Source organism: Haemorhous mexicanus, chromosome 15 (assembly GCF_027477595.1).
Source record: "Haemorhous mexicanus isolate bHaeMex1 chromosome 15, bHaeMex1.pri, whole genome shotgun sequence".
In the NCBI taxonomy this organism is placed as follows: domain Eukaryota; kingdom Metazoa; phylum Chordata; class Aves; order Passeriformes; family Fringillidae; genus Haemorhous; species Haemorhous mexicanus.
In genome coordinates this window covers 10524847-10548521 of record NC_082355.1, presented here as the reverse complement: position 1 = coordinate 10548521, position 23675 = coordinate 10524847, and the positions used below count along the sequence as shown (strand labels likewise).

At 42.1% G+C, this 23675-nt stretch overlaps 1 protein-coding gene across 12 annotated transcripts in view; it reads left to right on the top strand.

Moving 5' to 3' along the window:
- Positions 1 to 23675, top strand: part of RAPGEF6 (Rap guanine nucleotide exchange factor 6) — a 124614-nt gene that overhangs the window by 46710 nt on the left and 54229 nt on the right. For all 12 annotated transcript variants that reach the window (XM_059860370.1, XM_059860366.1, XM_059860374.1 and 9 more), the window contains one exon: positions 152 to 295. In XM_059860370.1, the coding sequence (XP_059716353.1) occupies positions 152 to 295 (144 nt within the window). The remainder of the gene's footprint in view (positions 1 to 151; positions 296 to 23675) is intronic.

Genomic DNA, 23675 nt, shown 5'->3' with positions numbered 1-23675 from the left:
CTCTGAAACAACCACAGTCCTTTACTCCAGGGGGGTTTAGCTGCCCTCAACTTATGTTTGTTCCTTCCCCATGAGCTTCATACGGCTCCATCGGCTCTCAGTGCTATGGAAGAACTGGATGTTTAACCAGGAGCCTGAACATGTGTTTCAGGTGGAGAACTCTAAAGACAATGAGGAGAACATCTTGCAGAGAGAAGTGCCGCTGCGGCAGTCCCGCCGGAGGTACCGGAGGATCAACCAGCGGGGCGAGCGCCAGACCATCACGGACAACGTGGATTCCAGCAGCTACCTGTCGGTGAGTCCGCCCTGCCCTGGCCCACCCTGGGCTCTGTGCTGTCTGCAGGGCTGCCTGGAGCTGTCTTTTGGTGACAAAACTGGTCAAGTGAAATAGTCCGTGCTTGCTGTTTTTGAGAACACTTCTTTAGTGTTGAGGGGCAGTGAGGTGGTTTGGATCGGAACACTATAGGTGGAAGTGAAGGTAGTAATTAAAAAAGATGGGGGTTTTGGTTTGAGGATCTTCAGCTGAGCACTATAAATAAATCTTAACATGCTCACTGGACAGAGAAATGGTCTTTCTTCATTTTTTGTTGGTTTTTCCTGGTGTTCTTTTGGTAAGATGTAGAAATTGGTAGGTTTGGTTTTTTTTTTCCTTAAATATATTTGGACTGTGGCTTAGAGCTGCGTTAATTGCAAATGCAGATCAATGCAGCATTAACGCTTTTGTACTTGGTTGTGTTTACTGGCTTAAAAATAGTGTAGTGCTAGTTCAAACATCAAAAAGAGTAACAACTGATCTAGTGTTAAAGAGAAGCAGAGACTATAAACTCTGCACTGTGTGGTTTCAGGGCTGCAAAGCGTATGTGAAGGTTTTTCTTCACCATTATTTTTCAAACTTCCTGCTTGGTAGCACGATATATGTCATCTAGACAAATAATTTAATTGAAAATAATTGTTCTGGATAATTTGATCTGCTTTGAAAATCAAAGTTTAAAACCAGTACTAATGTTGAAGTACAGGCCTGGAATAGTATTCATGCTAAGAAGAGAAAAAAACAACTTCTCTCCATTTTCCCCATCTTCCTTTTCATCTCCCCAAAAGAGATAGACTCTCAGTTGATACACTTCAAAATATCTGATGTGTGCAGTCAGATATGAGCTTATAACTTAAAGGAACTGATGTTTTTTCTGTATGTTGGTAGCAGTTGGGTTGCAGGTGGTGATTTTAGGCCTTGCACAGCATTACTGTGTCTGTGACAGGAAGAGAATATGCTGCTTGAAGTTTAACATCCTCTGCCATCTCATTTCTAGAACTGTCACATATGTTGGATTTTATCATTAGGAAGACATTAAATTAGTTATTGAAGAAATGAGATGTTAGACTCTCACAGTCTGGACGAGTGTGCATAAAGCTTTATTAGGAATTAAATTCCAATCTGTGTAGGACAGAACCTACCTCTGTCTCTTTGGTGTTTGTGACAGTGAATAAGCACACAGCTAATAATTCTCAGGTTTCATTGCTAAGAGTAGGAGAATCCCAGGAGCAGCTGATGCTGGTGCTACCTATGCAGCTTGCCTGGAGGGATGCGTGAGAAGGGACTTGGCATCTTTGTTCTGAGAAACACCAAGTTTCACGGCTTCCTGAATGATTTCAGAGGCTGTCAGTTACTGCTGCAAGGAGTCAGTTTGCTACACTCACAGGACTGTGGTTAGTCAGCACATCACGTCCTCATTAAGATTTTTCTTCAAGTTGGTTTATTTTTCTTTGTGTTGATTTATTTCACTGTTACCAACAATAGAGAGCACCTGTGCCTGTAGCTGCTGTTGCAAACCTGGTGGCTTCCTCAGATTTGTTGGAGTGGGGGAGGAAATACACACACACACATACACACACACACACACATATATATATATATGTATGTATGAGGTGTTTGATGGAAATTGATATAAACGTCCCAAATCAGAAGCACATTCCTAAATCTGCTTTTATGTCTGTTAATTAGGAATATATAAGAAGAGTCCTGTAACACTGTTTTCCTGAATGAGTGATTGCTAAGTGGCAAGGACTAAACAACTGCCTCTCTGCTACCAAATCTCCAAGATTTTGGGTTTTCAGCAGTCTGAATTGAAATACCAATCCTTGCTTTGTAGACTGTGAGCTTCTAATTGGAAAGTGTCATACTGGAGTACATAAGGTAGCAAAAAATAATTTGTAACTCAGTAGATGACTAAGGAATCAAAACAGGGTAATAAGCTGCCTGTGTGACAAGAAAAAGTTTGGTGTCTGTATTTTCCCATATTCCATTATAAACTAGTAAAGTAATAAATTTATTTTAGGTATGGTTAGTTCCATGCCTATATGAATGTGCTCAAACATTGGTTCCCATTGATCTTGAAAAACTGATTTAATGGTGTAACCCTTATGTAGCCCATGGGAGAAGGGTAGGATCATAGAATGGTTTGAATTGGATGAGACCTTAAAGATCATCTAGTTCCAGCCCCCTTCTGTAGGCAGGGAATCAGGGTAAGGAGGGAGGGTAAGTCAAACTTGCATTTTACAGGAATTTGCAATAAGGTTTCTGCCAGAGAGGGAAAAATGTTTACAAACTCTCCAGCAGATTTCCTGTCTGGTATAATGCTAATGAATGAGCACATAGAGTTGTATTTCACTCTCCATCCTGTAGCTGAGTGCTTTGTGACAGATGCTGAATGCAACCTCATGGAGCTTTTGTGAGTCCTGTGTGCCTGGGGAGGGCTTGGAGCTTTCCAGCCTCCACATGGACTCCAGTCTGTCTCCTGTGGTTGATGTTAGAATATTCAGTATGACACCATTTAAGTTTTTACATGCCTAATCCCTCACGTGCAAGTAGTTTTCTGCTTCCTAAATAAAACTCAGATCCTTTAGGTACTGAAATCCAGTATTTTTTTAACCCAGCTAGGAATATTTCCTTAAACATAAGGTTTATTGGGTTTGCTTTTAAGGGGAATTATCTATGCAATCTCCATTAACTCCTTAGAATGTAAATCTCTGCACATTAAATATACTGTGATTATGATTAAGGTTAATCTGTGTTTTGTAAAACATTACCTATAGGGCTGTGACATGAGCTAACATCTACTTCTCACAAGGAGTACTTCTTGTTAGTGCTGGAACTTGTTCTGTAGAAATACCTGATTTGACACAAATCCAAGATTTATATGCAGATATTTTAAATGATTGCTACTATCCTTGAAGCTCTTCTTTTCTCTTACGCCTCTTAATTAAGTAAAAGAGTTCTAGTTCTTGATTTAACTGGGTATCTTCAGGATAGCTGACATTCAAATTATTGTGGGTATCTTAAATTTCTTGACTCCCTGCCTTCCCTCAAATTAGCTAGTGTTAAGAATGAATCATCTGGTTGGTTTCTTTGGTGAAGGTGTTACCATTTAGATTCCTTTGCTGTGTTTTTGAGCTGTATAGAACAGTGTTATTTCACAAGAGCTCTGGTTGTCTGCAGAATTAACTATTTGTAGTTGTTTGTTGTTGTTGTTTTTTTTTCCTTCCAGGTAAATGCAGTGAGCACATGCTGGCAGTGTTCTTTCTTTTTGCTCAGAAAGAGACAGAAACAGAAACCTGGTCTATCTTCAAAGTGCCCAGTGTGTGACTTTGCTCTTGCAGCCCCTGTGCAGGGGATGCCAGCACTGCTCTGGGGGTTGGTGAGCAGGCTGGGCTCTCCTCCAGATCCAGAGTGCACCCTAGTTGTGTTGAGGTTCTGCTGGCACTGGGGATTTTCCCTTCTACAGCACAGCAGGCCAGCCAGATCCCAAGGACAATTGTGTGTTTGGCAAACACTTAGCAGTGTTTTTTAGGGTACACCATAGCCCTGCTGCCTGTGAAGGGCTGGAGGATGTGGCTGTGTCACCGTGGGTCATGTGTGAGGCCATGGCCACCGTGGCAGCCTGAGAATGTGTGGCTGTCAGTCTGCCTGGGGCAGGTCTGAGCATCCCATAATTACATCAGATCTCTTCATCCCTGGGCATTTCTGGCCTTTTCCATTTTTGTCACTTACTAATTCTGCATCTTGCACATCGCCCCCACAGTAACGCCCTGACTGTGGGGGGGAAAGTGAGGCTGGACACATTTGGCAAAAGCTCTTGCTCAGAATGAATGGGTTAGGAAGAAATGTGCCATTGGTGTTAATTATGCCAGCTCTTGCTTCAGATCTGATTTGTTAGCATGCTTATATGCCTTGGTGGTGATAAGCATCCAGCCAGGAGCTGGGGTCATTGCAGCAGGGCAGCGTCACAATGGAGACGAGTGAGTCATTTCTATTCTTAGTCTGCTTCTCAACCCAATCAATAATGCAACCGTGTTTTATGATTACAAAAGAAGAAAGTAATAATACAGCCATGTTTTTTGCTTACAAATTATTTACTTACAATTATGATCATCTCTGTTTAACTGTATCCCAAACTTCTGTGCTCATGCAGTAGGAGCTTGCAAAACTGCAGCCAGAATAACAGCAAGTGACTTTTTAATGATAATGCTTTAAAAAAAAAAATTATAATTCTGGTGCTTTATAAAAATTAAATTGCTGTTTTTATCTTGGATCAAGTAATAGGAAAGTAAACAGTTCAGTTATTTATCTTCACAGTTAAAAAATAAAACCTGAGATTGTAAGTTATGCATTTATATTTCTTGCAGTGTTCAATTCCAAACAGGGTTTAACAATTCTGTACAAATTTCCATGTGACTCAAACCTGTAAACTCAAATCTTTTTTTCATTTCAGTAAAATTTTTCTAATTCATGTTTATAGTCAGTAATTTGAGGCTGTGGACTCCCCATCCCTGAAAGTGTTCAAGGCCTGGTTGGATGGGGCTTGGAGCAGCCTGGTCCAGTGGAAGGTGTCCCTGCCCTGGGGAGTTGGAACAAGATGATCCTTGAAATCCCTTTTAACCCAAAACATTCTGTGATTCTGTGCATTTATTACCCACATACATTTTTTACACGTCTCTGTGATTTTTTTTTTCAAATGAAGAATATTTGTAGCTCTAAAAATAGTGCATGTAGGATCCAATGCCTATTTCTGTGGAGTTGTGACAACATACTGAATTTTTTTAGCTGTTGAGTTTATTGTAGAGGAGAATAAAGAAATTAGTACCAAACTTCAGTAGTAATCCACTTCCTCAGAGATGCAATTTTTTTAAACTACTGTAAGAAGATGATGAGGTTTAAAAGATTTATTATAATACTGCATTTTATGGATAGTATCTTAATATTTGCATTAAGTAAAATTTGTCCTGGAGCCTTGTAGAAGCATTTATCTTCAGAGAAGTCTGTCGCTGCAGACTGCTTGAGTGGCAAGTTTCTTGTTCTTTGATCATTACTTAATGTAATCCTGTCAGAGGCTGGAGGTAGAATGGGGGATCTCATAATTGGAGGGAATTAAGTCACATTTCAATATACTGGGTCAAACCCATTAGGTGCTTTAGCATCACAAATCCTTTTCTTTTTAAATGCTATAAAACACTGGGTCTTTTATCATCTACTTTTAACTACCAGGTAAATTTGCTGATATGGTACCTTTTATTGATATAAACCAAGTAAGACTGACTTAGAGCTGTGTCTCCAGCTGCCTGTTGTTAAATCTGGACACAGTATCACTGACTTCTGTTTATTTGGAATATCAGTTAATTGTGATGAGGCAGTGACTGATCTTGTGAGTGGCTGAAATGAGCTGGAGGAAGGGTCTCTTTGCAGCTCATTGCTTTTTATTGTGTTCATGTCCACACTTCCTCTTTTTGACACTTTTAAAAAATACTTGACAGAATTTTAACTTTATTAAGTAATTACAGGCTGAGACAGTTGGGGCTATTCAGCCTGGAGAAGAGAAGGCTCTGGGGAGACCATAGAGCACCTTCCACTGCCTAAAGGGGCTCCAAGAGAGCTGGAGAGGAACTTTGGACAAGGGCTTGGGGTGATAGGACAAGGGAAGATGGCTTCAGGCTGATAGGAAGAGTTGGTTTAGATTGGTAATAGGAAGAAATCCTTTATTATGAGGTTGGTGAGGCCCTGGCACAGGTTGCCCATAGAAGTTGTGTCTGCCCCATTTGTGGAAGGATTCAAGGCCTTCTTTGATGAGGCTTGGAGCAACCTAGGATAATGGAAGGTGTCCCTGCCCATGGCAGGGGCTTGGGACTGGTTATTTTCTAAGGTCCCTTCCAACCCAAACCATTCTGTGATTCTATGAATCAAGAGAAAATTCTGGTCTTGCTGAAATCCATGGGTCTTGCAGTGCACTTAAAGGATACAGAAATTAATGTTGTTGTTATCTCTCTAGAGATGTTGTCTGATACAAAGAGATACTGCAGGTTGCTTCTTCCTGATGCTGTTTTTTCTCTGTTCTCCATCTTTAATTTTGCATGGCCCAGGTGGGATCCCAGCTCTCAGGTGCTCAGGAGCAGGCATGTGCTCAGGTTCCAGAGCATGTGCCAGAGCCTCTGTTAGCCAGGCACCCCATACTGGACAGGACCCTGGAAAAGTCTACGTATGCTGTCCCTGTTTGCAGCTCTTCTAAACTCCTGCAGTTTCACATGTTTCTCACTTCTGTGGTCAAAAGAAGCATCTGCAGCGTGTTCACTTCCTGTGTGGGGGCCCCTGTGGGTTTGGTTTGTTGTGGGTTGCACACAAAGGACACGTGGGTGTGGAGCTGGCACTGTCTGGTGGAGGAGGTGTACACGGATGGAGCGCCCCGCTTTCTGCAGAGGAAAATTTCTGTTAGGCTGGGCTTGGGGTGGGGAAGGAGGCTGTGAATCAGGTGGTGGTTAAACAGCTCTGTTAATGAATGGTGTAGAGGTGTCTGCTTCCCAGGGCAGACATATGGGGAGGGGTCTGCAGTGGGAGTCTTGATGAGGAGCAGCCGAGGGAGCTGGCAGGGCTCAGCCTGGAGCAAAGGAAGTTCAGAAAGGACCTTACCACCCTCTACAACTAACTCCCTGACAGGAGGCTGGAACCACGTGAGGATTGATCTGTTCTCCCAGGTAACAAGTGATGGGATGAGCAACAGCAACATTAGGTTGAGACAGAGAATGTTTAGGTTGGATATTAGGAAAAAATTCTTCATAGAAGGGGTTGAAACAGGCTGCCCAGGGCAGTGGTGGAATCACCATCTCTGTAAGTGTTAAAAAAATATGTGGGTATGGCAGTGAGGGCATGGTTTAGTGGCGAACATGCTGGTGGTGCTGGATTGATGGTTGAACTTCCTGATCTTGGAGGTGTTCTCCAGCCTTAACAATACTGTGATTGTATGATGTTACTGGTTCACTGGTGGAGCTGGAAACAGCCTCTGGCAGGGTCCCACTGGCATGCAGCATGAGAACGTGTGCTCGTCATCTTGAACTCGCCCTGGTCTGCCAAGGTGTCCTCAGGCACTTCCCTCTGCTTTTGTAAGCAAGGGGAAAATTGCCAAATGCATGTTCTCTCATACTTCATTTTACATATTGATTTTGTCTGCTCATTTTGTCAGCAGTGTTACTTTCAAGGGCTCCTTGAAAGTCTGCCGCTGGTTATGGTGGTCATTAGCAAAACACCAATCCTCAAAGTGTGCTGTGCATTAGAAATCTTCCTAGGAATTTCCATAGACCACTGGTGTTTCCCAATCCAATTAATGAGCACTTGCAGTTTCAAGTGAGTAATGACTTGAATAGGCTGCAGAGAAAGTATGAAAATACTTAATGAAAATACTGCCCTTTGGTTAAAATCTGTGTTTTTCTCATTCATTTTTTTTTAAACTAACTATGTAATGCAACATGTCAACCCCAATTTATCCATAATGAAACTGATTGTTTTTCAGACCTTATATTCAGGAGTTTCCCTAAAGATTTTATGGACGGACAAGCAGGTTATATGTAAACTGATTTACAGGAATCACCTCAGTTTGGAGGTGACATGTGCAGCTGTGTAACAGCACTTAAGAGTGATGCACAAATGAAACTGCATCAGACTGAAACTTGGGAGGGTTTATTTTAGGCAAGCACCTGTACTTATTGAAGTCTGGCCGCTGGCAATAGTTTACAGCCCTTCTCATAGCCCTGGGGAGAGCCTGTGGTGGGGGGTGATGCCACAGTGCTGGGATGTGGCGTCTTCCTGCTGCTGGGGAGGGCTACGCTCTGAGACTGGTAATAGAACCCATCTTCTCTGCTCTTCACGGCCAGGTTGAACAAGACTTGGGGAGCAGCCTGGTCTAGTGGAAGGTGTCTGTGCCCATGGCAGAAGGGTTGGAACGAGATGAGCTCTAATGTCCCTCACAACCTGTTCTATGATTCTTGCCTGAAAGACCTGTTTTTAAACCTTTCTCCATCTCGAGTAAGTTTAGCAGTCAGCTGCACATCTGCTCCCTTCCTGGTGTTGGGTTGATGATGGGCCCCTGAACCCACAGCAGGTTTGTGTGTTGCCCTCTCCTTGCTCAGCAGAGCAGCAGAACTGCACTTGCTTGTGATAATTCAAGAAAAATTTGTGGATATTTCAACACTAATTTCCTACTTGCTGTCCAAACACATCAGTCTTTTTACCTGGTGATCACTTTCACCAGGAAGCCTGGAACTTTTTGGAAGCAGATCAAGAGCACAGCCTGTTCTTTGTGGGGAAACCATCCTGCTCTCTTGACTGGGATCAATCTGGAGAGTTGCTCAAACCTTGACCTCAGCTGGTCTGACAGTACTGTGGGAGGGATGTACCTTTGTGGCAGAAGAACCTTTCAAAACTTGTAAATATTTTGCAAATTGCCACCACAAGAAGTAAAAATTCAGTTACTGAAAAATTCAGTCACAGAGCTGGTTTGAAAGCAAAGCAGTGGGAGATTCCAAGTCAGAACTACAATTTAATAGGAAAATTAAAATAAAATGAAGTAATATAAAAACACTTGACAGAGTCAGAATACAACCTGACACCCTGTTGTAGCACCCCCATTAAATGGTGGCTGCAGCCCTCCTGCAGTGACAAATGTGATTCTGGTGGAGCAGTGATCCTGTAGAAGGGTGGAGTTTTCCTCTGAAGGTCCAGTGGTGGTGTAGATGGGTCTGGTCTTCCTCTGGGAATGCAGTGGGCAAAGGCTGCCTGTGGTGTTCCAAATCTCAGATTGTATCCACATAGGAATGCTCGGCTCCTCCCCCTGGGTGGAGCATCTCCCAGTGGGATGATGGAATTTTATCAGCCATGCAGTGACACTTACTGGCCCATTAACAGAAGATACCTCCCCAGAGGGAGGATTGGTTGTGGAAGAGATAAAGAACACTGCCCCACCTGGCTGCCACAAATAGTAATAGAATAAATACTGTTGGTTACATCTTGCATTGCAACCTAAGACAGCTCTCCACACAATAACCAGTTATTTGTTTCTTTCTCCTTTTACCACATAGACAGATTTACACTCATGGTAGAAATTAACTCATTTTCCTTGGAAAATGCCTGAGAAAATATTTTATGTAGCATGTTCAGGGAATTAATCTCTGTTTTGATGGACCCTAAGGGCTTGGGTGGCAGTTCCAAACTCATTAATTCTTTATAAGCAAGCTCTTATGCAAGCTAGATGGAGAATGATGTGTGAGGGTTGTGCCCACTGCTCATAACTGCGTTGTGTCATTTGGGGGTTGATGATAAAAGATGCTCTGCACCAGAGAGATGTTTTGTTTCTTTTGGAGACTTAAAAATCTTTTGTGTATGAGTTGCAGTTCCTTTCCTGATCCTTTTTTTTAACATTATTGTTTCAGTCTCTTGAAAAGACATATTGGGTGGCTTCTTGTAGGGAAATCTGACAGGGTAGTAGCCAGCATGCTGGTCTCCCTGCGTGCTGGGAGATGGTAGCATCCATGGATCTGTTTTTTTATTTTGTGTCTTCCATCTGGGCTGCTTCTGTCCAATATGCTCTACTCAAATGTAACAGCCTGGTTGTAGTCTCACTTGTAGCCAACTCAGCCTTTCACTTAGGTTTAGGTTTCTCCTGCCTTAGAGAAAAGTAGTCCTGTGAAGGGTTATTTTGTAAATTTGTAAGTTGGAGTTGTTGGGTTGAATGTCACATAGCACTGAAGGATTTCTTTAAAGGGCTGTGATGGTGTTGTCTTCAACTTTGTGTTAAATGTAAAATGGATTTCTCATTTAGAATATGGAAATTCACATCAACTCAGTCATGTTCTTTATAAGCCTCATGGACCAGTTTAGAGATAGAGAATATCCTGAGCAATTTTCAATAAAAATCACCATTGGGAAATGTCAGTGCATAATTATAAGCATTTGGATGCTCTGTTTTCCTTGGAGAAACTTGGCATGAAGACCACTGCATGTAGGGGAGAATAGCTACATAAGTATCTTTGGTTTTGGCATAGAACTGATTACTATCTAATGACATTTAACAGCATTTGTAGTTTTTTATTTGATATGTGGCATCTCTCTAAATAGTGATATGTCTGACAGATAAAATACTAGACTAAATGGGACCACCACTGTGTCTTGTCATTGTTCCTTACCTTGTTCTTGGAAGTCAGGCTTGCTTTTTGTCGCTGAGTATTAATGAGTTTTGCTCTTACATGATGAAGTTTCTAGTTAAAGGTAAAATAGCTACAATACTTCTGTTGTCTTTATGATTTTGATTTTGTTTCCTTTAAAGTTTGGTTAGCAGTTGCGGTTTGTTGACTTGGAGTGCAGGTATGGCATCTGGCTTGCCCCTTGCTTTATCTGTCAGATCAGTTTCTCAGATTGGGTGAGAATAGCTGGGGTTTTCCTGCTGTTTTGCCCTCAGTGGAGGGACCCAAATGACTCTGGGGAAAACTTTCTCTGAGCATACTCAGCTTTGCATTTTTAAAGGTAATAAAGGCTGGATTTTACTAGAAAATAAGAAAGTTTAGAAATTGCTGTACTGTGGTGCTCCATCTGATGACAGTAGCTTTGCAGAGCTGCTGTAGGGTCTGTGCTGTGTTTCCCCAGCAAGGCTGGTCTGGGGATCCAGATCTCAGGATCTGCAGACCCTGAGTGCCTGGTACCCTCCCTGTTATTCCCTATTCACTCTGTTACAGAACTCAGACAGAGCTGAGCCTGGTCCCAGCCTGGGTCTGAGGCTGGCTGAGCTGTTTGCATAAAGTTGTGCCTGAGCACAGGCAGGTCTGTTAGGGTGGGATTCCTCCACTCTTCAAACTGGATGTGCTGACCACTAATAAATGGGAGTGGACTGTTCAAAGTTACCCTTGCTTAGGAGAGAAATTTTGGTAGGAGGAGTCAAATCCCTCCCCTCTTCCCACTTGCAGGCTTCCACTTTAGTGTTAAGCCTCAAGCAAAAAGACAAAAGAAATACTGAAAGTGGCATTTTCATGATTTTTTTTTAACCTCATCTGTGGACTTAATGCATTATTCTCAAGGTCATTTAATCAGAAGCCTTTTTCTTGTGAAAAGTGGGGTAGTACCTTATGTTTAAATAGGCTTGATCTGCTTGTTTTAACCTGAGATGCTGTTTTGAATAACTGAGGGAATAAAAAGTAGTATTTTGTATGGGTTTTTGTATCAACTTTTGCAGAATGAGAAAAATACATATGCACCTTTATGGGCTTTTCAAATGGGAGACCCCACCTGGCTTCCCAGGTCAGTGTCAGCTGAGGAAATCACAGCCAGGTCCATGTTAGGTTTGGGAGGTGTTGTCTCCCAAGAATCCAGGTTTGAGACTAGATTGAGGTTATGTTTAGTGAGCAAAATCCTAAATGTGTTTGGGAAATTTTGCTGTGGATTGTTAGGTATTTTGTCCTTTCTGTGTCTTTGAGGGGATTCAGTCCCCCAGACTGACCTTTTTGGGGTTGGTATCTGCACCTTTTCACCACCAGGGATTTTTGGGTTGCAGACCTTCCCAGACTTCCCCACCCCTTGCCAAAATGAGATGTCAGGAAGGAAGGGAGGAGCATGGTATGAATCATCTCAGTTCAAACCGTTGAAAGGAACTTTGTTTGTGTGAGTCTATAGCAAAGGGGGCTTCCCCCTTCCCCAGCAGCGCCGTCAGCCCTGCTTGTGATGCGTATCATGCTCTGCCCGGCTCTGCAGAGTGTGTGAGCGAGACAGAGCTGCAGGAGAGAGCTGTAATTTATAAACCTATTATAAACCATATAAATCTGAATCATTTTAAATAGAAGATGACCTTTCCCTGCTTAACGCAGCAGCTGAAAAAAAGAGTCGGGGTAGTGTGAAAGCAGTGGAGAAATTCAATCCATGGTGCCTTTTTATTGTTCCTCCTGTGTTGCTGGTGCTATATTTAGAAGCTTACATCACTTAAGGAATGATGACAGTCTCTGCCCTCCCCCTCCCGCTCTCCCCCTGCTCTCCCTCGCTCCTTCCCTTAGGATGGATCATGTTTTCATACTACTTATGAGTCCTTCAGATCTTGGGGTAGGATTTTTCTACAGCCTTTCAGCGAGTGCTCCCGTGGAAATCGACATGTGTAAGGATGCGATGGCACCACAGAATGTCGCCCTGAAGGGGAACAGGAGCTTGTGGTGCTGCTTTCCCTGCCTCCCCTTCCTAAAGAGTCAGGAGCAGGGTGGAGGTTGTATGTTTTTTCCTTCTTCCCTGAGAAGTCCTCATGAGGGGCTGACCATGAGTTGTTTTTGGTGTTTAGGTTCAGAGGTGGGGAGAACCTCTGAGCAGCATGGCAGTGACACTGAATCCAGTGAGCTGTGCCAGCATGGCAGGGTCTGCAGCAGGCTCTGCCTTCTGCACCCTCACTCCCCATTGCCTGTCTGTCCAGAAAGATGTAAAGTACTCAAATCTATGGAAATAACCTCTTGATGCAGGTGCCCTTAATGATAAAATATTTTTGCATTATGCTGCTATGTTTGGCAATTTCCACTCGGAAAACTCTATTAAAATGAATTATTTTAGCCTGAAACATCTTTGCCTGAGTGTGTGCAATGACAGATTGCCTTCTGAGCAGCGGTTGCCTCTCCCAGCCCCCACCATGGGCTTGGGGTCAGGATGAGACTGGAGCTGCTGCTCTGGAAATGGGGGGGCCAGTGAAAGTGCCTGCTCATGTCTGAGCACTGCAGGAAGCTGTGTGGCAGCGACAGTGTGCTAGCAGCCGCCTGCCTCTGAGGACAAAAGGACAGAAGTCCTTAAGCCCAGCTCAGAGCCCCAGGCCCCTCGGCTGGCAGCTCCTGCCTTCTCAGCCAGGGCCATGACGTCCCCGTCCTCCCCGCTGGAATTGCACAATGGGCTTTTCTTCCTCTGATTGATCAGGAAAAAGTCCTGCTGCTTGTGGGGGTACCTCTGCCAGCAGCTGCTGGTGCTTCCTGCCTGTGCAGGGCTTGCATTTGTGGTGTCCTTAAATAAGGGAAGACTCTAATCCTGCCTAGCTGAATGTACATTTAAATTATGAAAGGCTTTACTATCCTTTTAAAAACATCTCATTTTTCAGTGACTTACTCTTGTTAGACAATTAGAACGTGCAGATTTGGTTAACAGTCTGGAGGATTCAGGTAGCATTATGGGAGGATAAAGAGAATGATGCAGAGAAATCTATGGAGTGGTATTTCAGCATGGAAATAAATCAGTGTTAAGGAACAAAGGCTCCCTTTACTACAGAGATTGTATACTGTTTTTTCCTTAAGATCTTCTTAAAACTTGGATTCTGGCTTAAAATGTGACTGGTGATTTTCTGTTTGTGATTCTGCTCAATGCTGCAGCTCTTCTCAAGTATTTCAGTTGTGATCACTACCAAGCTTTTGTATCAGATATTTTTTCATCTCAGAGTTGCTCTAGTTTTGAGATTTATCATTAAAACAGATTATTTATAAAAAACTTACATCCCTGTGCTGCAGGGAGCTGGGGCTGCAGAGAGAGGCATGTGTTAAAATAAATAAATAAATAAATGAAAGCAGAAGGGAGTGGGGGGATGCCCCAAAAGCTGGGGTGTGGAAGTAGGTCAGGTTTTCCCCCCACCCGGGGCTGGGTGGGCAGGGCTGCGCAGCGTGGGCTGCAGCCCCCCGGGACCTCTGCTGCTGCCGTGCTCATTGGCGGCACGGCCACAGGGATGATGTCATCTGCACTTAAAGGCAAAACCAGGAGGAAATAGAATTTCGTTCCCATTATTGAGCTGGTGTTTACAGTAGTTGTAAAATATGGCATCTGCGCCAAAATCTGCGCTGGATCGGGTTTGCCGCACAATGCAGCAGGATGAATCTGGGAGGTGGAGATCTGCCCGGAGAGCTATCAGGGGCAAGCAGGCAGGGAGAGGGTTCTTTCAGCTGCATGGGTTCTTTTCTCCTTGATATAAATTGTGATTGTGCTAGCCATAATGCAGGTAACACCACATGGAAGTGTTTGGGTGTTCATTGCTGCTGAGGATTTATTACTGTAGCATTACAGACATTTAAGATGTTTCTAAATACAGTTTTATGAATTATTAGAAAAGAGGCAGTACAGTAGTGTGTAAGATGAAGCTCACATATCCAGTCTATTGTTTAGTATTGAAAAAGCAGTAAAAGGAACAGCTATTTGTGTAGCTGTGTAGTGCTTTGTAAAAATCTAAAGTAGTTAGAACGCTTTCAGCTTTTAGAAATCAAATAGACTTCGTGTTTGCTAATTTTGCAAGCGCAGGATGGAAGTTCAGATTGTCCTTTATGTTTAAATACAAATTAAACCCAGTAATATTTATAGACCCTGGTTGCATTTATTATTTTTATTGTTTGAGAAAAGGTTGAGTAAATTCAGACATTGATGCCAATTTTTTCCTTTTAGGATAGTTTTGGAAGGCACCAGGGGAAGGTCTTTCTTGGGTAAGGTGCAGCTCCTATCCTAAGCGTTGGACTTGGTGATCCTTGTATGTCTCTTTTGACTCCAGATATTCTGTGTTTCTGTGATAATTTGGGTTATATACCGAGAAGAATTCAGTTCCTGGATGACTGCTTAGAAACTATTGGTTTGAGATGGAGAGTGGTGCCCTGTTGATACAGCTTGGCTTCAGAGATGTGAGTGAGACTCTCCTTCTACATGTCCCTTGGCACATTAGATAAAAAAGAGCTTTCTGGGGATTGCTCAAACTGCCTGATTCAATATTCAAAAATAAGCAAGCAGACAAGACAAAAAAGGCATTTTTGGCCCTCACTACCAGCAGGCCCCCCTTGGCAGCTCCATTTGTGCACAGGAGGTCCAGCCATCATGGGCCAGTTTTGATTTGGAGAATTACCCTCAAGTCTGATGTGGCGACAAAAATTCTTTCCAGAAAGAGGAAAGCAGTAACAGTGAGTGCCCCTTCTTGCAGATGAGGAAAATCATCCAGAGACCAAAATAATGGCTTTAACAGAACCTGCACCCTCTGTCCCCTTGCCTGTCTCCTCCCTCCTTCCCTCCCTTGCGCAGTAGCAGAAGTCATTTGCCTTCTAGGAACCGAAAGCATCACGGCAGACCGGGCTCAAAGGTGTGGTATCTCTGAGATCCTTCCTTGGAGCATCTCTCCAGCATGCTGGGCTGCCATCCAGGACTTTAAGCTCCTTTCAAATATATCAGTTTTTAGTTGCAAAAAAGAGATTATCAAACTAAATGGACCACTGCAGAATTATGGCAAGTTGGATTGGAAACAGAACTGGTCTTGATTGAGCAGGGAAAAAAACCCCACCCTCCAAAACTTTTAAAAAGTGCTCTTAAACCATGAAAACTATGAGAATTATAAACCTCACTTTTTGATAAGAAATTTACTTCTCATTCTGGACAAAATCTCTGTATTGTGTAGGATGAGGTAAAAGTGTTGGAGAGTCTCTAGAGTGACACATATATAAAAGCAAAATTTTTTTATTGTGAGCCGATGATGCATGTGTCTGTGTGCATGTGAATGGCTGCAGATATTTATTTTACTTTTTTAAAAATTTGAATGCAGAGATGAAAAATAATCCACCTAAATGCTGCTGAAAGTGTTAGTAGATACATGTGGTTAATTTAAAAAAAAATATTTAGAAAAAGGAGAATAATCAGAGTTCCAGCACATCCCTGAATAGATATAAAATGATATAAAAGCTGATGTGCAGCAGGGTGTTTGCTGAGCAGTTGTACTGATATGTGTGTTTATATTAGGTCAATAAAGATGCTCTGTTGGCTGCATCTGCAGATCCAGTAGCCAATTGATCTAATGCAGTTTCTAAAGGCTTTCTGTACAGGTGATGTCATCCTTTTAGCTCCGTTCCCCTCCCACTCTCTTTCCTCCTTATTAGATATTTCATCTTGCTGCGGAGCATCCAATCGATGGGAGCTTCTCCTGAGGGAGCTGCTGAGAAGCAAGCAAAGATAGTAGGAATTAGGACTCCAGCAGTCAGCCTTGCTGTAGCTATGGATGTCCTGTTTTGTTTGGCATTACAGAAATGTTCTAATTGGAAAAGCTAGGCGTGGATTAGCCGTGCTATCTGACTGATGCATTAGAATACTAAGCGACACTGCAGAGTTGTAAACGGCATTAAAAAAAAAAGGAGGGGGGGCAAAAGAGAAAAGGGTTTGTATTGCAGAGGCTTTTAATACATTCCACAGTGCAAACCTGTTAGAGCATATATCCTGGAGCTACAGTACGGATGCGAATTCAATTCCTGCATTTATGATGGACATGAGTATAAAGAAGAAACTTTAATATCCCAGGGTGTGGGATTCCTGGATCGCCTAAGATGCTGAAGAACCTTTGCAAAATTTCATCTACAGTATTAGGATGAAGTTTCTGAAAAGTGGACGTGAAGATATGCATTTACAAGCAGCTTTTTAGAAGAGAGAAAAGGAATTTGAAGAATTCATACCTTGCTTTTTAATGTATTGTTGCTTTAACCTGCAGTTCTAATCCATTTCTGAATTAATTCAATTTAAGCAGCACTTTTTGGGTGCATGCCTCTTGCCTGGAGTTTTTGTATTTGTATTTGAGAAGCTAGGAAACATTTTGATTTGAATTTATGTGCTTGTTAAAACTGGAACATGTTTATTGGAATTGCTGCTGCTGCTGCTAACTCCCTGCAATACTGAAAACTCCTCAGATCTAGTGGAAGCTGTAATCGAATTCAGTGTGAAATCCAAGCCTGAGAAGTTGCATATATGTACATTGCTGCTTTATGATTTTTAAAGAGAAAGCAGAAGGGATTTTTCTCATTTTTTTCCCCTGTGGCTTCTATTTGAGAAAGGAAACTTTTTTCCCCCAGCCTAAGAAATGGCTTTTCTTGTTCGATGTTATGCCAACTGCCTGCAGCCCTGGGCCTCCAAAGTAAGTAAGATTTTGTCTGTGCTGCATTTCTGTGACATGTATTGACAGCCCTGATGCTAGCTGAATGTTCCCTTCTCATCCCAGCAGCATGCTGGGTTGAAGGTACTGGAATCCTGGCTGTGCATGAACTATTTTTGTAGAATCATTTCTTAACAGGAAGGGGGGACCTAGAAATCATGGATTTGTTTTATATACCAATAGCTTAAAAATTACCAGCAAGTATAAAAATAATGCCATTTCCAAATGAAATGTGTTAGGCATGGTTTTTAGCCTATAAATATGAAGTGTATATGAAGCCTATAAGTATTATTGCAGTGTAACATTTTTGTAGCTGCTGGCATATTTTGCTAACTTGAGATTTCTAGTATCCAAACCCAGTGATGTTTTAATTTTCAAGCTGTGTGGAGCTGTACTGGTTGTTTCCTTTGTGCAGCAGCATGGAATTGGTTAATTATTTAACTGAACTATGTAATTACAATTAGCTTTAAAGGACTCCAATTATTTTTTGTGTCAGAGAATGCAGTATTTCTGTGAAACTGGGGAGGGAAGGGTGTTTCTTTTAAATGGCATAATGAAAGCTAGAACGTTCTAGCGAACCCACCTTGAGCTAAAAGCCTTTAAAGAAATTAAAAATACAATATTTATGAGACTGTTACTGTTTGGTATGCTCAGTCAGAAAATTAGCTGACTTTCTGGTATTTTATTAAGGCTACTACCAAGAAGTAGTCACCTAAGACGCAGGAATTGCCTTATAAATCTAGGGCCGGGCAGATACTAATTATTATTTCTTTATTATAATTTTGTATTTACTGGGTAGCAGGAAGGCTGTGCAACTTTCTGGCATTTGGAGGCAGTGGGCAAAAGCCTTGTGCTTATGGCAGTGTGAGATACAGCACTGACTTTAGAGCAGGAGATGGCTCTTGACTTTGGTCCCGGGAAGTTCAGAGTCTCAATGACATGATGGTGTGTAAAGGCACAGCGAGAAGCTGGCTGGGGGTGTGGACTCCCTGTCCAGGCTGATTTTCCCTGTTTGGATTTTATGTCTGGTGTGATGTAAAGGGAAGCTCGTGGTAAATAGGGGGGGTGCAAGCTCTGGGCTGTGGGGTTTCCCTGCGTGGGCGCCAAAACCAGCGTGGAGATGCATGGGTGGGTGTGTGGCTGCGTTTTGGTGTCTCACATGTGCTGAGTCCACCCCATCAGCAGGGAAGTGGAGCTGCAGGTACTTGTGGTCTTGGAGAGTGGCTGGGCACTGTGTGCTCACACAGGTAATTCTGGCTCCTCACCTTGGAGTTCCTGCTGGCAAATCCTGGCCTGTTTGGGTTATGGTCCGTGCCCCAGTGTACATGTAGAGTCTTTTTTCCCTTCCTACTCTGCAGACATTAATTATGAAAGGCTGAGTTTATTAAGCTTGACTTACCTGCACTGCCCTTATTAAGAAGGTTTGAATGTTGTAATACTGCTTAAAAATTGGGAATGCTTTAGTCACCTTGGTACTTCAGCTGGGATTGCACTCTCCACAGAGCTTGGGCTGAAGTGAGAAACCACAAAAAAGCCTGTGCTCAAATAAGGGCTTCATAAGGGTAAAATAGTATTAAAAAAAAGTTTTTTGACCCCTGTGTCAGCTCTGTGGACGATATCCAGTGAATTGCTGCTCTGCCAGCCAAACCATTTATTCACTAAGTTACTATTGATAAATGAAATGGTATAAAATGTTAGGAAGGGGAAAGTTTGTTTTTTCTTTTTTTTATTATTTTTTTTCTAATGGCTTATGAGAACCCATTAACTGATTTTGCATTCCAGTCCATAGCTAACAGTTCTTTACTTTTAAAGCCACAAAGATAATGCACTTTTATTCCTTTCTGGAAAAACCCACAAGCCCCCCCTGCCAAAATTTTGAAGGGATCTGTTCATGTTGTTTGATAACTCTGAAGAGAAGTGTGCATAGGATTAAACAAACTGATGTGCTGAATCAGGTCTGAGTTTGTGCCATTTTGGTTTTAGCTGAGCTTTGTATTAAAAATCTGTTTCTATGACAAGTGTTTTATAATAATCCATAGTAAAGCAAAATAAGTCATGTCAGAATTTTAAATATGTAAGTTAAATATGTAAGTTTCGAGTTTAACTTGAAAATGTCAAGTATTTTGTGTTTTGAAACTAGAACTTAGATTTATGTAGATCTGTGCCAGAATTGTTTTAATCAGCTGCTTTTAAACTGGTGTAGGACAGTAGTCTGAAAATGGGGTTGTTGACTCAGTTGTAATTACAGCTGTTCTGGATGTGACAGTGTGATGATCCATGGATTGAATCAGAGCAAGATGAAGTCGTATTTCTTATGACTAATCATAAAGGAAGGCTTTTGTGAAGGTAGAACACTTCTGAAGGTTAACCTTAGCCTAGGGAGGTTAATTGCTGTGGCTGTGCAGGGGCAGAAGCCAGCCTTAGGAGCTTTGTGGACACTTGAAGACGTTCTCCAGTACCAGTGTCTCTGGGTACTGGTGTCCACAGCAGTTTCCATAGCACACTCTGTTAGTGCTGCTCTCACCCTCAATCCCCAGAGACTCCATGGCTTTTGGCTTCCAAAAGTAAGGGTGCAGAGTAGCCTTGTGTATAGCAATCAATGCTTTATTCCATTTCCCTGCATCAAGAGCTGTAAAAGGAGGATGAGCAGAGGGAGAGAGCAGCGAACGTGTCTCTGCAGTGCCCTTTCAGGCAGGTTCTTGGGGAGGTCAGCGTGTTTCTGAGGACTGCTGAGAACTGGAAACGTGTCTGAGAGAGATCACCCTCTCCTTGGCAGGGGGAGGTGATGGCCGTTTGCTTCTGGAGGAGCCAGCAGCGGGGCAGAACTGCCCCTTGTGAGGGATGGTCTCTACCCTGGGCACCGTGCCCCTGCAGGAATGATAGACTGTGGAAGATGAGATAAATAGATGCAGGCATTTGTGAGGAAACGTGGGGAGGATGATAAGCAGTGAGGAGTGTGGTGAGCGGTGATCAAAGCTGTGCCAGCTATCAAGCCACTGTGGCTCTGGAAGAGGATGAGGAAGATAGAGGACTTTGCATCACATTGGTGGAGATCTGATTCTGTTGGCAAGGACAAGAGTCATTCAGCTTGCATTAAACAAAACTCCTGTGATGCCAGTGCAGTGTTTTAAAGAAGAAAATATTTCACAAGTAATAATTCACAATCTCAGCAAGGTTTTGGTTGTCTTTGTAATTCTGATTGTAACTTTCTCTGTTCAGTTGTCTGTGATGCACTTTGTGGTATTGGATTCTTAACTGTAACTGTGCTATGAAGTCATTATGAAGGAGAGCTCTAAACTGAACCATTTAGATGTAGAGAGTTCTTCTGTAATAGGAATTTTATGCACATGTTAAGAATTTTCCAAGCCTGGAATGTACCCACAGTTACTGTGTGAAGCATGAAGGTCTGATGGGGGGAGTCTGGAGTGATTGGATAATGTTTCTATAGAGGATATTTAAAATGGGTGCTTTTTGAGATAATGTACTTTTTATAGAAAAGAAGAGTTTTTGAATTAACATTTAAGCTTTTAATTTTTTTTTTCCTGAAGCAAAATAGTTTAATTCAAGATCCCAGGTGCATGTGAAACTTATCTTATGGCAGTAGATGGTAATTTATTTTCTCTAGGCTTCTGTGCCTTTCTCTTTCTGCTGTTTGTATATAAATCTAATAATGTGAAGCATGATAATGATACATTTGCTCTGTAAAAATTTGTGTTTGGGCTAGAGCAGAAGACTTGGAGTTATTTTTTAGTCCCATTCCTATTTCTGGTGTCCTCTCAAAGGGATGTGGTACAATTTTTGGTTATTCATAACTAAAATCAGTGTAGCCTCATCTTCTGATTCCAAAGGGCATCAGTTTGATCTCCAGGATCTTGAGTTGGAACCTTAATGCAATTAAAGATTTAATTTCAGTTCCTCAGAAGAAGAACAGAGCTTTGATAGTGTGTCCTTGATTTGATTCGATGTTATCCTTATCTTTGCTGACGTGCTTACATGGAAAGTAGCCCCAGATTTTAAATGTTTTCAGAGCAAATAGAGTAACTGATCCTTTGCTTTATTTTTTCAGTCAGTTTTGATAAGGTCTTTCTCTTTCCCTTGGTCCTGCCTTTCCCACCAGTGTCTGTCTGTGCCTGTAGCTCCAGCCCAACTTCCAGCATTCGCAGAACCAGCCCTGTCATCCCTTGGTGTGGTTGCTCTCTGAGCTCCTCTCCTGGCTCCTCATGGTTCCCTTCCCTCCTGGGAACTTTGCATTGCATGGTTTAGCCCTCTTTGGAAATTTTGGAGTTTCAGTCAGCTCCTCAGAGTATTCATGGTCTTTCGTACCCTATATTTTCTGATCCTTTTCCCCTTCATCCACTGCTCAGAAGGATTGCTTTGATTCTCCATGTTTTTTGTGGGAGCAGAGCCTCTTGGTTCCTCTGTACTATGATCCCAGAGCACTTGGAGAGTGAGGGCTTGGACTGACAAATGACAGTTTTTCTTTTGATACAAGTTTTAACTCTGTTTTCTGTAACCACTTGCAGGATACTTTTTTGTGAAACTTCTCAAACTATCCGGCAAAAAAATGCATTTAAGATAAAAATGGTTTAGTGTGAGCTATGTGGCCATTCACTCCAGAAAACTTGGATTTTCTTATACTCCGGTGTATAATATGTTCAAATTAAGTGCAAGTACACATTGTGCTACTTTTCAATAGAAAAAGCCTTTTCCTTAAGTATTGTTTTTATGGGAAATTGGTTCTTAATATACAAATAAACACCTGTCTGTTCATTTATTTTCTTCTAGATTTTGGTTTAAACCTGCTTTGTTAGAATTCTCCTTTCAGCTACAGCCTAGGTTGGGACCACTCTCTTTTGCCCCTCTCGCTTCCATGAATGCTTTCTTGATGAATACAGAAAGAAAACATGGAAGCACCAGTGGAATGCTGGTGCTCCTTTGGTTTTTTGCATGTACAGTATCCGAGGGCCTCCTTACACAGCTCCTGGCTCAGAGGTAGTGCTGACAGAGGCAGTGTGCTCTCTGTGCTCCCGTGTCCTTGGAGTCCTGCTCGGTGCATCCCAGAGCTGATTGTCACCTGCATGTCACTTCTGTGACGTGGGGCTGTGGCAGCCTGAGGATGTGTAAAGGGGGATTGTCACCCTGCTGTATTTTACCAATCTGTGCAGCTAGCAGTTGATAAATTATTTAGTAGATGAAGGTCGATGTAGGTGTGGAATTTTCTGTGCCCTGCTGTACTGGCTTAGGATGAGAGTTCCCAAATGTCAGGCTGCTGGTGGCTGCTGGAGTTCCTGGGCTCCTTGTAGAACGGAGCATCACTAGTCCCTGTCACACTTTTTCTTCTGTAATTATTTACACAAGACACTTCTTACTGTTGTATTAATTTTCAGTGGTGAGAACAAAGAGTAAAATTTGGAGTAAAAAAGTCTTTTTGAACATTCCTGTTCCATATTCAAAATAACAAAACCACAAGTCTTGACATTTTAAAATATGTTACTTTGTGAATGGGCCAGAGAAGAAATGATCTTCATTTTTTGAAACCATCAATTATGTTTACTTGCTGGATGTTCCCTTTATAATGGAGCTCCCATCAATACTGGTACAGTTTTTTGTGGGTGAATTTTCAGACCCACTTCTTCTCCAAAGCTGAGATGTTTGCGTGTCAGACACTTAGCATTATCGTGGGTTAAGGCATAGTAGTAATCTATAATTTAAACATATGAAAACCAAATTAAAATTGCATTACATGTGTGCTTTAAGGCAACACCAGAATATGGTTTGAAATTCTGTCCTCATATCACCTTATTGTAACTAAGGAAATGTAATACTTGAGAGAATTTTAATTTCTGTGTGCTATAGGAGCCACAAAGACCAAAATGCTCTTGGCTACCAGAGGCAATAAACAGCCTCTAGAGATTATTAATTCTTCCAGATGGTTTTTGTGTGTTATGTGTGCTTTTTTTACCTTATTGTAAGCCTGGAGATATTTTAGGAAGGCTTCAGGAATAGTTTTTGAGGCACTGCAAGGCTGCCATGAATGATGTCAACTTGGTCCTTATTTCTTTGAGATTCATGTGTGTAGTATAGATATAAACCAGGAGTAGATACTGTAGATAGTGAATTGAAATATTGAAAAAAATATTATCATGAAGTTTGTGTAGTTGGATAGGCACTGAGGTTTTTTGCATCACGGTATTGAAGGGCACAGGATTTTATCTGGACCTGTTGGGTAAAAAGCTTGAGCCATCTCTTTAAAAACAACAAAAACCTCACCCCCCAGACATCATTGGTGCTTTTTAAAAAGCTGAAGAAGTCTGTTGCTGTGCCGCTGGTGAACCATCTGTGGTCTTTAAGGAGGAAATGGTTTTGTTTGCATTAAGTCTGTGGACTGATGTCAGCATGAGTAATTCAGCTGGGCTCATCGTATTCTCT